This window comes from Malaya genurostris, chromosome 3, assembly GCF_030247185.1.
Source record: "Malaya genurostris strain Urasoe2022 chromosome 3, Malgen_1.1, whole genome shotgun sequence".
NCBI classification, from domain to species: Eukaryota; Metazoa; Arthropoda; class Insecta; order Diptera; family Culicidae; genus Malaya; species Malaya genurostris.
In genome coordinates, this window is record NC_080572.1 from 27,376,874 (window position 1) to 27,394,891 (window position 18,018).

General features: G+C 42.4%; 2 protein-coding genes across 2 annotated transcripts; one reads left to right on the forward strand and one right to left on the reverse strand.

Annotated features, from left to right (window-relative positions):
* Window positions 1-11,478: 11,478 nt before the first annotated feature.
* LOC131437137 (serine protease inhibitor dipetalogastin-like) lies at window positions 11,479-12,510 on the reverse strand. The gene has a single exon (XM_058606304.1). The coding sequence runs from the start codon at window positions 12,488-12,490 to the stop codon at window positions 11,750-11,752; it is 741 nt and encodes a 246-aa protein (XP_058462287.1). The 5' UTR covers window positions 12,491-12,510; the 3' UTR covers window positions 11,479-11,749.
* A 2,774-nt stretch (window positions 12,511-15,284) lies between these two features.
* LOC131439391 (uncharacterized) lies at window positions 15,285-16,136 on the forward strand. The gene is made up of 2 exons (XM_058610334.1): window positions 15,285-15,845; window positions 15,930-16,136. Exons 1-2 carry the CDS (start codon window positions 15,285-15,287, stop codon window positions 16,134-16,136), a joined length of 768 nt encoding a protein of 255 aa, XP_058466317.1.
* The last annotated feature ends 1,882 nt before the right edge of the window (window positions 16,137-18,018 follow it).

Consider the following 18,018-nt stretch of genomic DNA (forward strand, 5'->3'; position numbering starts at 1 on the left):
CCTTGCAAGTACAGTCAGATTATAAAAAAAATGAGTGTACGAAAGAAAAAAGGGTTAGATTTATACACCGTTGCTATGCTCATTCTGGCCCCTCTGTACTAATCGTGCCTGCCAGGAGGCCGAATAGCTCGGATCGGAACAGGAATTTGTGGCGGAGCAGCGAAAATAGATAATGATTCGGCTCAATAAATGCGATACAATTTGTAATGTACATAAATTTGAATACGCAATCAAAATTGACTAGATTTGATTCGGTAGTGCCGCTGATTGTATTTGAATGATTATGATGCAGTCATATTAGTTGTCTTATACCGTCTTCGTTTATTGATCAGAGCAACCCGAGAGCTGACCAGAGTCGCCCAAATAACTTTTGAGATGTTCGTTCTAGCAAGCTGGGGTCACTCTAGATCGGACTCCAAACGCGTAGATCGGACTCCAAACGCTCTGAAAATTTTATCGGGTTGCACCACGGCATCCATGCGAGTTTGTTTATTTTTTCTTTTTTTATGAGTTGTTGCTTAGGCGCGTACCACGTGTTCGTTTTATCGGAGTCAGAGCCACCCGCGTGTAGGTTCAAAACGAAAACGGTATTACTTTCTCTTATATTTACACATTTAGCAAATACAGATTGGCATAATCAATCAATTTTGAAAATAGTTACTAACACTTAAACAAAGCAAAGAGAACGTTTAAATAAACCATCTTTAAAAATCATCTTTTTCTAAAGATCATCGCAAAAATGTAATTAACTGTGCTACGAGTACTTTTTTACCCTAGAAAAAGGATTCTTCATAGCTAATGTGCTTCAGTCGGTGACTTCGTGCTGAATACCGGAAGCAGCTAGTGGAATCTCTGCAGCTGACATGAAAAAGTATTCCTATAGCACGGTAATGGTGACCGACCATGGAGATAATTAATAGAAAAAAAAACAATTATTCTATTTTTCCACAATTTCTTTCTAAAGGCGCTCTTACGGAAATTTTTTCGTTTATTTGGGAACCTTACAGCTATAATAAGGATAGAATCTGCTTTTAAACTTCCGTTCTTCGAAAAATATATTTATAATGCGTCTCTGCCGAAACGAACCCTGGAACATTCTGAAGTATGGATTAATATTAATTAATGGTAAATATGGAAGTGGAATTTTCTTTGATGATTAAAATTCATGAAAACGTCGAATGATAAGGAGGTATAAAAGCGAGTCTGTCAGAAAATACCCAACAATTTTTAAGCAAATCATTGAACCCGTTTTATTCATTACCATAACAAGTGTATAAAAAAAAAGTGATACCCCTAACTTTTTTTAGCCTGCTTAGAAAAAAAAATAGCAGACAGATGCAACTCTTTCCTGTCACCTAACCGGTTTAATGAAAAACCATCCATCCTCTCTTTTTATCCTGCTAAGCTAACCCTGGACCCCTTGACTGGAAGCGAAGGGAACAAAAACCTATATCCACGTTTGTCTCCTGAGTCCTCATTTTTTCCATTCTAATTGAATCCCTCGTAGCACATTCATCAGCATGAAGAATTTAATTGCAATTATTTAGAAGTAATTTATTGCATTACGACTAGAAGTCCCGAGCGTTAATGTCTAGCGCTTTAAAATATCGAAGTCCTCACTTCGCTAACTTTCTTAAATTACAATCGTATAAATTCTGCCGTACAACGACCATCAAGCATCAGAGAAAGACGAGCCTATTTTCAGGTTTTCTAAGCTCGTGCCGCAATTTATACTCACCGAACGGATGCAAATAAACCTCGAGGCAATTCCTGTTTTATAATTTATTTTTTTCCCTTCGTTAAGTTGCGTACCCTCAGGGTTTTCAAGCGAACGGCAAAGGAAAAAAAACTACAAACTCACCCTGTCATTTGCATACCGTTACCCTCATGCAAACGGGAAAAAAAATTGGATCGCATTCACATCAAAGGGTTGAGCGCATCTCGGGCCGAATAGAAAAAAAACTGTACCGCTCAGCACCCCATTTTTTATTTCACAACTTTCGACTTCTTTGTGAGATCGATACAAAGTTAAACTAGATTTTTTGAATAGAAAAAAGCTTCGATGTTCTAACTTGCGGCTTTTTTCAGGGCTTTAGGTTTTTATGGTTATCTAAATGCACATACTCTCCTGACCACCAAATGCTTCTACGATGCGAGTTCAAGCACGTTGCTTCGGTTAGGTAAGCAATATACTGCAACTGTTATGAACTGTGGAGATACTATGAAAAGCGAACAATGTGATTATTATTTTAAATCGATACTAGGAGACAGGTACAGCGTGATGAGTAAGTCGATGCCTTTCACGCAACCCGCCTGGATTCGATTCCCAACCCAACGCATACGTGCACGCGTAGGTCATCCTTAAGAAAACGAAGTGTGTTCATTATTATACGTACTTCCAGCACCGGAACCCGAGAACCGGTATAATCGAAGGCGGCCACCAACTAAAATTACGGACAAACTCTACTAGTTTCTATTCAAATTTTGAAAATTTTATACGATTTTTCATCGTACTCTAAACGATGGTTTAAATTTTTGTTGAATCCGAAAATATGCAGTAATTTTTTGTAGGACCATAAAACCATTCATTTGTCCCTAAGATTGGAAATATCGGTTCTGCAATCTCTGAGGAAAGTGAGTAAGATCCATTTTTAAGCATATGACTATTATCTTCCGTCGATAATCGAAAACCGGGAACCAGGGTAGCCAGAATTGGTTTGTTTACCTGTCTACTAATAACGGCTAACGATCTGTGTAGTTTTAAGTCCAGTTTAGAAATTTTTTCGCGGTTTTTGTTTCGCCGCTTTAAGTGACGGTGTACAATATTTAACAATTTTTTACCTTATAACTCCGGAACCGGAAGTCCGATCCAAATGAAATTCAGGAATTCCGTATGGGACCAGGGCACCTTTCATTTGAATTTAAGTTTGTGGAAATCAGTCAAACCATCGCTGAGAAAAATTAGTGAGATCCATTTTGGAATATAAAATCACTATTTCCGGTGCTTCCGGAACCGGGGACCGGGAACCAGAATAGTCAGAATCGGTTTGTTTAGTTGCCTACTGATAATGGCTACCGATTGGTGTAGTTTTGAGGCCAGCGTAGAAAAAAATTACGGTTTTTGCCTTTCTCATATAGAAAGGTTATGCAATCACTTGAAAAACCGACTAGTGAAAATTGGCCCGGAGGGCCAAGTGTCATATACCATTCGACTCAGTTCATCGAGCTGAACAATGTCTGTGTGTGTGTGTGTGTGTGTGTGTGTGTGTGTATGTATGTGTGTGTGTGTGTGTATGTGTCAAATAATCTCACTAGGTTTTCTCGGAGATGGCTGAACCGATTTTGACAAACTAGGATTCAAATGAAAGGTCTCGTGGTCCCATACGGAATTCCTGAATTTCATCCGGATCCGACTTCCGGTTCCGGAATTATAGGGTAAAGTGTGTTCAATATTGTACACCGTCACTTAAACCGGCGAAACAAAAAACGTGAAAATTTTTCTAAACTGGTCTCAAAACTACACAAATCGATAGTCATTATCAGTAGGCAACTAAGCAAACCGATTCCGGCTATCCTGGTTCCCGGTATCCGGTTCCGGAAGTACCATAAATAGTGGTCATATATACCAAAATTGATCTCACTCACTTTTCTCAGCGATGGTTTGACCGATTTCCACAAACTTAGATTCAAATGAAAGGTCTCGTGGTCCCATACGGAATTCCTGAATTTCATCCGGATCCGACTTCCGGTTCCGGAATTATAGGGTAAAGTTTGGTCAATATTGTACACCGTCACTTAAACCGGCGAAGCAAAATACGTGAAAATTTTTCTAAACTGGTCTCAAAACTACACAAATCGATAGTCATTATCAGTAGGCAACTAAGCAAACCGCTTCCGGCTATCCTGGTTCCCGATATCCGGTTCCGGAAGTACCAGATATAGTGGTCATATATACCAAAATGGATCTCACTCACTTTTCTCAGCGATGGTTTGACCGATTTCCACAAACTTAGATTCAAATTAAAGGTCTCGTGGTCCCATACGGAATTCCTGAATTTCATCCGGATCCGACTTCCGGTTCCGGAGTTATAGGGTAAAGTGTGTTCAATATTGTACACCGTCACTTAAACCGGCGAAGCAAAAAACGTGAAAATTTTTCTAAACTGGTCTCAAAACTACACAAATCGATAGTCATTATCAGTAGGCAACTAAGCAAACCGATTCCGGCTATCCTGGTTCCCGGTATCCGGTTCCGGAAGTACCATAAATAGTGGTCATATATACCAAAATTGATCTCACTCACTTTTCTCAGCGATGGTTTGACCGATTTCCACAAACTTAGATTCAAATGAAAGGTCTCGTGGTCCCATACGGAATTCCTGAATTTCATCCGGATCCGACTTCCGGTTCCGGAATTATAGGGTAAAGTGTGTTCAATATTGTACACCGTCACTTAAACCGGCGAAACAAAAAACGTGAAAATTTTTCTAAACTGGTCTCAAAACTACACAAATCGATAGTCATTATCAGTAGGCAACTAAGCAAACCGATTCCGGCTATCCTGGTTCCCGGTATCCGGTTCCGGAAGTACCAGATATAGTGTTCATATATACCAAAATTGATCTCACTCACTTTTCTCAGCGATGGTTTGACCGATTTCCACAAACTTAGATTCAAATGAAAGGTCTCGTGGCCCCATACGGAATTCTTGAATTTCATCCGGATCCGACTTCCGGTTCCGGAATTATAGGGTAAAGTGTGTTCAATATTGTACACCGTCACTTAAACCGGCGAAACAAAAAACGTGAAAATTTTTCTAAACTGGTCTCAAAACTACACAAATCGATAGTCATTATCAGTAGGCAACTAAGCAAACCGATTCCGGCTATCCTGGTTCCCGGTATCCGGTTCCGGAAGTACCAGATATAGTGGTCATATATACCAAAATTGATCTCACTCACTTTTCTCAGCGATGGTTTGACCGATTTCCACAAACTTAGATTCAAATGAAAGGTCTCGTGGTCCCATACGGAATTCCTGAATTTCATCCGGATCCGACTTCCGGTTCCGGAATTATAGGGTAAAGTGTGTTCAATATTGTACACCGTCACTCAAACCGGCGAAACAAAAAACGTGAAAATTTTTCTAAACTGGTCTCAAAACTACACAAATCGATAGTCATTATCAGTAGGCAACTAAGCAAACCGATTCCGGCTATCCTGGTTCCCGGTATCCGGTTCCGGAAGTACCAGATATAGTGGTCATATATACCAAAATTGATCTCACTCACTTTTCTCAGCGATGGTTTGACCGATTTCCACAAACTTAGATTCAAATGAAAGGTCTCGTGGTCCCATACGGAATTCCTGAATTTCATCCGGATCCGACTTCCGGTTCCGGAATTATAGGGTAAAGTTTGTTCAATATTGTACACCGTCACTTAAACCGGCGAAGCAAAAAACGTGAAAATTTTTCTAAACTGGTCTCAAAACTACACAAATCGATAGTCATTATCAGTAGGCAACTAAGCAAACCGATTCCGGCTATCCTGGTTCCCGGTATCCGGTTCCGGAAGTACCATAAATAGTGGTCATATATACCAAAATTGATCTCACTCACTTTTCTCAGCGATGGTTTGACCGATTTCCACAAACTTAGATTCAAATGAAAGGTCTCGTGGTCCCATACGGAATTCCTGAATTTCATCCGGATCCGACTTCCGGTTCCGGAATTATAGGGTAAAGTGTGTTCAATATTGTACACCGTCACTTAAACCGGCGAAGCAAAAAACGTGAAAATTTTTCTAAACTGGTCTCAAAACTACACAAATCGATAGTCATTATCAGTAGGCAACTAAGCAAACCGATTCCGGCTATCCTGGTTCCCGATATCCGGTTCCGGAAGTACCAGATATAGTGGTCATATATACCAAAATGGATCTCACTCACTTTTCTCAGCGATGGTTTGACCGATTTCCACAAACTTAGATTCAAATGAAAGGTCTCGTGGTCCCATACGGAATTCCTGAATTTCATCCGGATCCGACTTCCGGTTCCGGAGTTATAGGGTAAAGTGTGTTCAATATTGTACACCGTCACTTAAACCGGCGAAGCAAAAAACGTGAAAATTTTTCTAAACTGGTCTCAAAACTACACAAATCGATAGTCATTATCAGTAGGCAACTAAGCAAACCGATTCCGGCTATCCTGGTTCCCGGTATCCGGTTCCGGAAGTACCATAAATAGTGGTCATATATACCAAAATTGATCTCACTCACTTTTCTCAGCGATGGTTTGACCGATTTCCACAAACTTAGATTCAAATGAAAGGTCTCGTGGTCCCATACGGAATTCCTGAATTTCATCCGGATCCGACTTCCGGTTCCGGAATTATAGGGTAAAGTGTGTTCAATATTGTACACCGTCACTCAAACCGGCGAAACAAAAAACGTGAAAATTTTTCTAAACTGGTCTCAAAACTACACAAATCGATAGTCATTATCAGTAGGCAACTAAGCAAACCGATTCCGGCTATCCTGGTTCCCGGTATCCGGTTCCGGAAGTACCAGATATAGTGGTCATATATACCAAAATTGATCTCACTCACTTTTCTCAGCGATGGTTTGACCGATTTCCACAAACTTAAATTCAAATGAAAGGTCTCGTGGTCCCATACGGAATTCTTGAATTTCATCCGGATCCGACTTCCGGTTCCGGAATTATAGGGTAAAGTGTGTTCAATATTGTACACCGTGACTTAAACCGGCGAAACAAAAAACGTGAAAATTTTTCTAAACTGGTCTCAAAACTACACAAATCGATAGTCATTATCAGTAGGCAACTAAGCAAACCGATTCCGGCTATCCTGGTTCCCGGTATCCGGTTCCGGAAGTACCAGATATAGTGGTCATATATACCAAAATTGATCTCACTCACTTTTCTCAGCGATGGTTTGACCGATTTCCACAAACTTAGATTCAAATGAAAGGTCTCGTGGTCCCATACGGAATTCCTGAATTTCATCCGGATCCGACTTCCGGTTCCGGAATTATAGGGTAAAGTGTGTTCAATATTGTACACCGTCACTCAAACCGGCGAAACAAAAAACGTGAAAATTTTTCTAAACTGGTCTCAAAACTACACAAATCGATAGTCATTATCAGTAGGCAACTAAGCAAACCGATTCCGGCTATCCTGGTTCCCGGTATCCGGTTCCGGAAGTACCAGATATAGTGGTCATATATACCAAAATTGATCTCACTCACTTTTCTCAGCGATGGTTTGACCGATTTCCACAAACTTAGATTCAAATGAAAGGTCTCGTGGTCCCATACGGAATTCCTGAATTTCATCCGGATCCGACTTCCGGTTCCGGAATTATAGGGTAAAGTGTGTTCAATATTGTACACCGTCACTCAAACCGGCGAAACAAAAAACGTGAAAATTTTTCTAAACTGGTCTCAAAACTACACGAATCGATAGTCATTATCAGTAGGCAACTAAGCAAACCGATTCCGGCTATCCTGGTTCCCGGTATCCGGTTCCGGAAGTACCAGATATAGTGGTCATATATACCAAAATTGATCTCACTCACTTTTCTCAGCGATGGTTTGACCGATTTCCACAAACTTAGATTCAAATGAAAGGTCTCGTGGTCCCATACGGAATTCCTGAATTTCATCCGGATCCGACTTCCGGTTCCGGAATTATAGGGTAAAGTGTGTTCAATATTGTACACCGTCACTTAAACCGGCGAAGCAAAAAACGTGAAAATTTTTCTAAACTGGTCTCAAAAATACACAAATCGATAGTCATTATCAGTAGGCAACTTAGCAAACCGATTTCGGCTATCCTGGTTCCCGGTATCCGGTTCCGGAAGTACGAAGAGAAAATTTTTGAATAGAATACCACAATATTATATGTACATGAGAAAGGCATCATTACACCACTAGGTGGTTTAAAACAGGTTTTGTTTCGCCGCTTTTAGTGACGGTGTACAATGTTTAACAGACTTTACCCTATAATTTCGGAACCGAAAATAGGATCCGGATGAAATTTGGGAGTTCCGTATGGCACCACGAGACGTTTCATTTGAATCTAAGTTTGTCGAAATCGGTTCAGCCATATCCGAAAAAAACCTAGTGATATTATTTGACACATACACGCATACATACATACACATATACACATACACACAGGTATGGATCGTCTGGGCGCCAGTGAACCGGAATCACTGGAGCGACTCAGGCACCCTGCCGTTCGAACCGTTCACGGGTTTCGGGAACGTCGGTCCGGGGAAACTTTCATCATCGGGGAACTTTTCCGTTGGTGTAGGCTATATCCATCATCGGGGATTAGCCGAGTAGTTCGCGACGTAGACCATTCCTGGGTCGTCGAGGCGCCAGCGAACCGAGAGAGGTGGTGCTTCAGCACAGCCCTCCTGCCGAAGTAATACCTTGACGAACCCCCCCTTTTGCGAGCCAGGTGGAAGCTTAGGAGCTTTCCTAAGCGATAACCGTTCACACACCCGGAGGATGCCTAGGATGTGGTAGGGTTTCTACAGTGAGCTCTGTCGGATTCTCATAAAAAACCACACGTTTGCAAGCAACTCCGTACAAGCGACCTGATACCGCTTCCAAAGTCGCTCAGCTCAACCACCCGGAGTGCCAACTGGCACATCAGTATCGATGTCAGTAACATCCTGAGTCGGATGGGCGGTGTGCTCGCTGCGACTGGCTCCCTGAGTCACTAAGAAAATGGAGAGGTGTTTCAGGTGCATGGAGTTTGGTTACCAGCCCAGACACTGCAAGGGTCCAGACAGGTCTAAACGGTGCTGAAAATGCGGCGAAAACGGACACGTTGCTCGAGACTGCACGAAGCAATCCAAATGCATAGTGTGCTAGCCGGAGGAAGGAAATGTAGGAAATGTACATCGTATAGGCCTTGTTGGATACGCTCGGAAAACTTCTGGAGAGGATCATCCTTAACAGGCTGACCGAGTATACCGAAAGTGTGAAAGGGCTGTCCACGATGCAGTTCGGCTTCGTCTTCGAGGAGGCAGGAAGGGTATCCTTACAAAAGCGTAGAGGAGATCGCTAGTGCACCGTGGTAACGATAGACGTTAAAAACGCGTTTAACAGCGTCAGTTGGGAAGCTGCATAATATGCGGATCCCTGACTATCTGTGTAGGATTCTAAGGAACTACTTCCAGAATAGAGTCGTAGGACAGAGGTCGTTCAGAGTGACAGCAGGTGTTCCACAGGGGCCAACGTTCTGGAACGCAATGTACAACGGTATATTATCATTGAAGGTTCCGGCAGGCGTCATTATTGTGGGGTTCGCAGACGACGTTGTCTTAGTGATATCTGGCGTTGTCTTAGTGATACAATCGATGAAGTCGAAATGCTGGTATCGGAATCAATAGACACTGTCAAAAGATGGATAAATAGAGTGAATCTGCAGATAGCCTAATGCAAGACAGAAGTGCTCGTGGTCAGTAACCGCCAAATGCTGGAGATCACAATCGGAGAGAAGAGAATTTCATCGCAACGCGCTTTGAAGCATCTGGGCGTGATGGTCGACGACCGCCTAAACTTTAACGCGCACGTCGACTAAGCCTGCGAAAAGGCGGCGAAGGCGGTTAATACAGTAGCCAAATTATTCCAAGATTATGCCAAACGTGGGCGGTCCAAGAAGTAGTAAGAAGTGCCTCTTGGCGAACGTTGCAACCTCAATACTTAGGTATGGAGTGCCAGCCTGGGCTACGGCGCTAAAAACGAAGAGAAACCGTGAAAAGTTGAACAGTGTGTTCTGGCTCATGGCTATGAGAGTCGCGAGTGCCTATAGAACAATCTCGTCGAAGGCTGTATGCGTTATCGCTGTGATGATGACCATCTGCATCACCCTAGAGGAAGACGTCGAGTGCCATCGGCGGAGGAACGCTAGGAATGCGAGAGCAGCTGCTCGAACGGACTCGCTGGCGAAGTGGCAACAAGAGTGGCAATGCGGCGAACGGAAGGTGGACTCACCGACTGATCCCAAACGTGTCGGTGTGGGTGAACAGGAAGCATGGAGAGGTAAACTTCCAGCTGACGTAGTTTCTGTCCGGGATTGGCTGTTCTCGAAAGTATCTGTTTCAGTTTGGTCACGCGTCTTCCCCTCTTTGTCCGGAGTGTGTGAACGTGGAGGAAACACCGGCACACGTCGTCTTTGAATGCCCTAGGGTCGCGGAGATACTCAGAGATATGCGCGACGTGACAGTCGACAATATTGTCTAGGAGATGTGTCGCGACGAAGACACGTGGAACGTTGTCAACACAGTACTAACGGGTATGCTGCAGAGGAAGTAGTGCGAAGACCAGAGAGCGCCGGACAGCGATCTGATGATCCACCGCCGGGGACATGACTGAGTCGTCCGTAACATCACATATTGAAGCGCAGAGCAACAGGCACCCGCGACCACCGGCCGCTAAAGAGGGTGTGATTATTTTAACAATTTTTTTCTCTGTGGCATCTGGTCAAATCAACCCACAAAATGACTATGCCACTATGCTTGCGGATGAGCGGCAATCGATACACGCTTTTTCAGGAGTTAACTTGGAATGTCATCGTCTAGGATATATCGAATGATTCTGTTTACAGGTTATCGCTGCAAATAGCTTGCCAAATCATGGCCTTCTTTGCGAACATGTCAGTGAGCACGAACTTGAATTCTCCCGGTACATCCCCACGTCCAATCGCGGTGCAAAACTTTAGACCGGGAAGTATATTTCGTAATCGATCAAAGTGCATCCTTTGTGCTTCGTAAAAACACGGTCGTACAAGAGTTTTGCACACTTGTTGCTTCGGAATTCGGTTTCATGTGCCGGTTCGGATGCTTCGAACAACTTGTATCCTTCCCTGGCAAAGAGGCTCCACTATATTACTTTTTCGGATTTTAACGATATCAAACTAACTAGATATTATGAGAGGAGAAAGAATATGAAATTATAGAGTCATAGTACTCAAGGAAGAGCAGGGATGTGAAGATAAAGTGCGGAAAAGTGAGATATTATAAGAGTCATTTAAGTAAGCAGAAGGCTTCTCATATCTACAATTTTACCAGAGGAGTCGAACTTAGGCATCTTAGCAATGCGAATCATCCGAGTCTCTGATATGCCAGAAAGTAAAGCAAAGGTCGTTAGCCATTTACTATTCGAACCGGCCACACTTTATCTTCACATCCTTGCTCTTCCTTGAGTACTATGGCTCTGTAATTTCATATTCTTTTTCCTCTCGTAATCTCTAGTTAGTTGGATATCGTTGAAAATGTAAAAGTGAAAGAGGATAGCTCCGAAGTCATCAAGTAACCTTCATATTATTGTTGTTACTAAAGGAAAGACAAAAAGGATTGAGGTGGTCCTGCAAGCAGAAGGGCTTTCGCGCAATGCAAAAGTCCCATCCAACAATAACATTTTGTATTTTTTTTAATTTCATGTCTTTAAACTTAAAGATTTTGAGAAGCTACCACTGTTTTCGTACATTATAACAAAGAAAATGAACCATTTCTTCTAGCGTTCGATAGAGTTTCCTTCAATGATGACAACGGGAAAAAGAATTGGGAATGAAGATATACATCATTTTCCAAAAAATATTTCATACTTCATTAACTGTAAGATTTTTCCCAAAAAAAAAAACATCAAATTTATTATTTTATTCTAAATCCAGCCACACGATGTATGATAAATCTACAGTAAAACAGTTGCATTAAATTAGGTTTCACAACATCCACCGCATCCGCTACAACCATCTTTGTCATCCTTCAATTTGCTTGTCATATCGAAACCCTTCTCGATAACGTTCAACCTACGTACACAATCGCCTAGGTGAGCTGGATACAAACCCGGAATCTGTTCGGTTGCGTAGCGTAGGTGACACAAATTCAAATATGTTACACCGTCCGTTCCACAGAATGGTTGCAGTATCGGAGGACACTTGTTCTCGACCGTGAAATCCTTTCGACAAAATCCGTCGTAATCTTTCTTTATATGGGGAATCAGTTCGGAAACGCACTCTAGTACGCAATGACTAGTGTAAGTTTTATTGTCTGTACCACAGACCGGCATAAATATCCACCCACATTTCGACATGCATGTTTGAGCTTTTTTGCGAACCTCTTCCGACATAACCCACCAATCTCGAACTGATTCCATCGGCAAGAAAATTGGCTCATTCGGACAACGCCCGTAGAAAGAGAATTGCACCGACGGAATGGCCTGTCTCAAGCATTCTAGGGTATGCAAGTTGTAGTAGCTGAAACCATCGGTGGCACACACTGGATCGTATCTACTTTGTGGAGATGTTTTGTCATTGGTTACTGCTATACAGGCCGTAATCGCTTCAAACTGCTTGTCCGTTAAATCGTACTCCGATGGATACACGGTGTAGGCTCCGTTTGAGACACCAACAATGGCCAGGAGCGCCATGATAGCGAAAACCTGTAGTGAATCCATTCCACGAGTGCAAGCTTATTCTAACAAATCGGTACTGAAGCATTACGAGTCGCACATGTCATTTTATGAGAATGGATTTTGTTTTTGTTTTTGTAATTTTAACGAACAGTTGGTAAGTTTTTATTGTTGCCCATATAAAATATGGCCAAGCTTGTGTAATTTCTGATCTGTTAGGGTTATAATGGAATGCAACTCAAATGATTTATTTATTTTCCAAGAATGTCCACCCACAAATGGGAATTTTTATTTTAAACTCAAAACAAGTAAGCTCACAAACACTTCACAAATGTAACCTGATATCTAAAACTTTCTCCTATTCGATTAATCCTTCACCTGATACGTTAACAACTCCTTCCGTTTTGGTGCCGACTAAGAAGCCCCAGTGGTTTTCCTGCTCACGGTTACGCCACCCGAGCAGTCCGTCTTTATGCAAAGCAACCAAAGGAAAGAATCCGGCAAGGGAAGCAATGAACAGTTAGAATGGCACAAGTCAAGATACGTGTGCGGGATAGAAGCCGACAGAAAAGAGTTGCTATAGAAACTCATTATCCTTAGGGATATACATTTCAACACCAACACCATCACCACCGCCATCGCCATCATTCGTTACTTGAAAAGTGTCATCCACTCAAATTCTGTTCATTCAATCTGCTTCTAGGGCTTCAAACAGTCGAGCGAAAAGCATAAAATGTAGGTACTGGCTTCGGCATCATATTACCCCTCAAAAATACACGCGTTGGTTGAAAAACACTTGGTAAATATCTTCATAAATCAATATTAACTCTTTTCTCGCTTTGCAGTTTTGCATGCTATTCGAAAGGAATGCTGTTCGAAATGTTCACTCAGGCATGCACAGAAGACCATACACTCTATCAAAAATTTTACACCATCTTTAGAAAATTAGATTTATGCATAATTCACAACTCTTTAATTGATATAAAGACACACGGAAACGGGAAAACGACTTTTGTACAGTTATCCGTGCCTTTTTCTGTTGTGGTACATCGAAATAAAGAAAATTGCCATTTTTCTAGTTTATCATAGAGTACCTCCCTAGATATATAAAAAAAAAAGTTCTATGGGGACGAGTATGACGTGAATCGACATTTCAGAATTTTTTCCTGATACATTTAAAAAGTTTTTTCTGACCACTCCTTTCAGAATTTTTTTCTGACCCGAGATAATTTAAAAAAAACTGTTTTAATCCCCCTAGTGGTGTATTGATACCTTTCTCATACTGCTCTTGACATCATAAATATTACTGTGAAATTCGTAAAAACAACGGTTCATTGAAAAGAAATAGAAAAATTTGTTCGAACTTGATCGAAAATCTACAAATCCTGTTTACCCTGTAGTTCCGGAACCGGAAGTAGTATCCACAACAAATTTAGGAATTCCGTATGAAAATGTAAGACTTTCCCTTTGAATCTATAATTTTGTAAAAATCGATTTGACCATCTTGAAGAAAAGTGAGTGAGATCCTTCTTGTAATTTTTGATTACTATTTCCAATTCTTCCGAAATCTAATAATATAATAATAATAATCATAATTATTATTATTATTATTATTATTATTATTATTATTATTATTATTATTATTATTATTATTATTATTATTATTATTATTATTATTATTATTATTATTATTATTATTATTATTATTATTATTATTATTATTATTATTATTATTATTATTATTATTATTATTATTATTATTACTATTATTATTATTATTATTATTATTATTATTATTATTATTATTATTATTATTATTATTATTATTATTATTATTATTATTATTATTATTATTATTATTATTATTATTATTATTATTATTGACATCAGTACACCACCGGCACGGTATTGCTGAATTACCGACTGAGAAAATAGCATATTTTTTTCAAATAAATTTTAATCCATTGACATTCTTTTATTCTTTCGGAGGCATAAAATAGCTAACATTTTTTTAACCGCAGCACCGTTTTTTTCACACACTAGTAGCAGACATCGGTAACCGTTTTGTTTTTTTATAGTGTCCCGAAGAAATAATTGAGCATTGAAGGTGGAAAAGGCTTCCGGTCCGGATGGAATCCCCAACGTGGCGTTGAAGGCAGCGATCTTGGAGTTTCTAGATATGTCCAGGTCAGTGTTGCAGAAATGCCTGGAGGAATGCAACTTTCCGGATATATAGAAGATCCAAAAACTAGTGCTGCTGCCAACACCAGGAAAGCAGCTGGGAGATCCAGCATCGTACAGGCCGATCTGCTTGTTGGATACGCTCAGAAAACTTCTGGAGAGGATCATCCTTAACAGACTGACCGAGTATACCGAAAGTGTGAGAGGGCTGTCCACGATGCAGTTCGGCTTCCGCAACGGAAAAACGACGGTGGATGCAATTCGGTCCGTCTTCGAGGAGGTAGGAAGGGTATCCTTACAAAAGCGGAGAGGAGATCGATACTGTGCCGTGGTAACGATAGACGTTAAAAACGCGTTTAACAGCGCCAGTTGGGAAGCTGCATAATATGCGGGTCCCCGACTATCTGTGTAGGATTCTAAGGAACTACTTCCAGAATAGAGTCCTAGTGTACGAAACCAACGTAGGGCAGAGGTCGTTTAGAGAGACAGCAGGTGTTCCACAGGGGTCAATACTTGGCCCAACGCTCTGGAACGCAATGTACAACGGTGTGTTATCACTGAAGCTTCCGGAAGGCGTCATTATCGTGGGGTACGCAGACGACGTTTTATTAGCGGTATCTGGCGAATCAATCGATGAAGTCGAAATGCTAACCACTAAATGCTGGAGATCACAATCGGAGAGGTGAGAATTTCATCGCAACGCGCTTTGAAGCATCTGGGCGTGATGGTCGACGACCGCCTAAGCTTTAACGCGCACGTCGACTATGCCTGCGAAAAGGCGGCGAAGGCGGTTAACACAGTAGCGAGGATTATGCCAAACGTGGGCGGTTCAAGAAGTAGTAAGAGTTGCCTCTTGGCAAACGTTGCAACCTCAATACTTAGGTATGGAATGCCAGCCTGGGCTACGGCGCTAAAAACGAAGAGAAACCGTGCAAAGCTGAACCGTGTGTTCCGACTCATGGCTATGAGAGTCGTGAGTGCCTACAGAACAATTTGGCCGGAGGCTGTATGCGTTATCGCTTGGATGATGCCCGTCAACATCATCCTAGAGGAAGACGTCGAATGCTACCGGCGGAGGAACACTAGGAATGAGAAAGCAGCTGCTAGAACGGACTCGCTGGCGAAGTGGAAACAACAGTGGGACAAAGCGGTGAACGGAAGGTGGACCCACCGACTGATCCCAAACGTGTCGGCGTGGGTTGACAGGAAGCATGGAGAGGTAAACTTCCAGCTGACGTAATTTCTTTCCGGGCATGGCTGTTTTCGTAAGTATCTGTTTCGGTCTTCCCCTTTTTGTCCGAAGTGGGCGCACGTCGCCTTTGAATGCCCAAGGATCGCGGAGATACGCAGGGATATGCGCGGCGTGACAGTCGACAATATTGTCGAGGAGATATGTTGCGACGAAGACACGTGGAACGTTGTTGACAGAGCAGTGAACCGGGTAGGAATGATCCGTAACAACACATATTGGAGCGCAGAACAACAGGCAGCCGCGACCACCCTCCGCTAAAGGATCAGCGAACAAGCGTCGGTTCGGGAGTTTTTCCGTGGTCGGGTACTCTCCGTCAGTTAATCTAAATCCTTCGCCGGGGTTTAGACGTGCAGATTGCGACGTGCCACCGGTATGGATCATCTGGACGCCAGAACCGAAAGCCTTCCTCCAACCGAAATCACTGGAGCCAGGGGTGCGAAAATTTAACATTTTTTTATACTGTTGCCAAGCATAAGACAGTCACTGCCAACGATATGCGCAGCTGCTACGTTCAACAGTAGCCAACTCGCAATGACACGAGAGCTTGGCGCAATCATGAGAGCCACGACATACGACAGCAATATTGAGAGCAGTTAATTTTGTCGCACTCTCTCACAGCAGTCAAAGCCACAGCGTTCGCTTTGTGGTAGTGTAGGTACATACTGGATAAGTACCTGCTTTGTTCATTTTTGGTCACGGGTTTCGAGAATGTCACGAGCTCAAAATGTCATGACATTTTCATAACGGGACTGTTATATCCGCTGTGATTGATCTGTTGGGATAAATTTAATGCGAACGGCGGTGTTTTTATTATCGGTTCAATTTCAGTTTTGAAAAAATTCAATCACAAAGCTTGTTCATGCAGATGTTTCAAAAATATTACAATTATTTACACAAATTTCATACACGAAGTATCAGGAGCGCAGCTTTTGCCTTTCTAATATGACGCAAAGGCAAGAAATCTTACAGCAGAGAGAATAAGTTTTGCGCTCCTATTACTTCTACAATTCTTGTTCATGCTAAACGGGCTTCAATTGCTTGATCGAAAAAGTGCATCCAAATTCTGGAAGTCAAAGCATTTAAGGGCACTCCGCATTCGGCCGATCCGAGCTCGCCGGCGTTGACTTTTTCTCTCTTCGGCTATGGCTGAGCACGGGCGTGCGCATGCTTTTCTCACTGAGCCGCTTCCTTCCAACGGGAGTGCAGAGAAACAAAACACGTAAGGATACACAAAAAAAACCGTCTGCATTGGAAAGCAAGACTTTCTTGTGCATGTCCCCCTACACCTCATGAGAATCGACATAAAACGAATTTCAAAGTTAATGTTGGCGACTGCCTCTTGAAAGTTGTTGATTTTGGAAGAAGCTACTGTTTATTGTGGCTAGCCATTCTCAGATTGAAAAGATTAGAACAGATATCGATGAGAGCAAACGGCGACATTCACGAGAAAAAATGTCATGAGACCTATGACATTTTTCATCTCCTGCAGTCGTGGCGAAGTACAATCGGCGGCTGCTGTCATTTGCGCAGTTTGAATGTCTGCTGTTTCGTGTCATTCTCCAGTACCGTTTGCAACCCTGACTGGAGCGATTCAGACATTCTGCCGATCGATCCGTTCACGGGTATCGGAAGCAACGGTTACGGGAGAACTTCCATCGTCGGGGAATTCTTCGTCGGGGTAGAGTAGCCGAGTAGAAGTTACAGCACCGAAGTCGAGTCGCCGGGGCGCTAGTGAACCGGAAGCCATCCTTCAACCGGAATTACAGGACCGACCTCGGCACTCATTCGAGTGTCCCGCCTGGCGAATTCGGTGCCGGGAGGAACTCTCTCGTCGGGGAACTCTCCTTTGGTGTAGTCTAGATCCTTCGACGGGGATTAGATGAGTAGATTGCGAAGCAGCTCTGGTAGGGATCGTCGGGGTACCAGTGAACCGGAAGTCATCCTCCAACCGGAATCACTGGACCGAGCCAGGTACCCTACCGTTCGAACCGTTCACGGGTTTCGGGAAAGTCGGTTCGGGGAAACTTTCATCGTCGGGGAATTTGTTCGTCGGTGTAGGCTAAATCCATCATCGGGGATTAGAAGAGTGGTTCGGGACGTAGACCAGTCGTGGGAAGTCGAGACGCCAGCGAACCGAAAG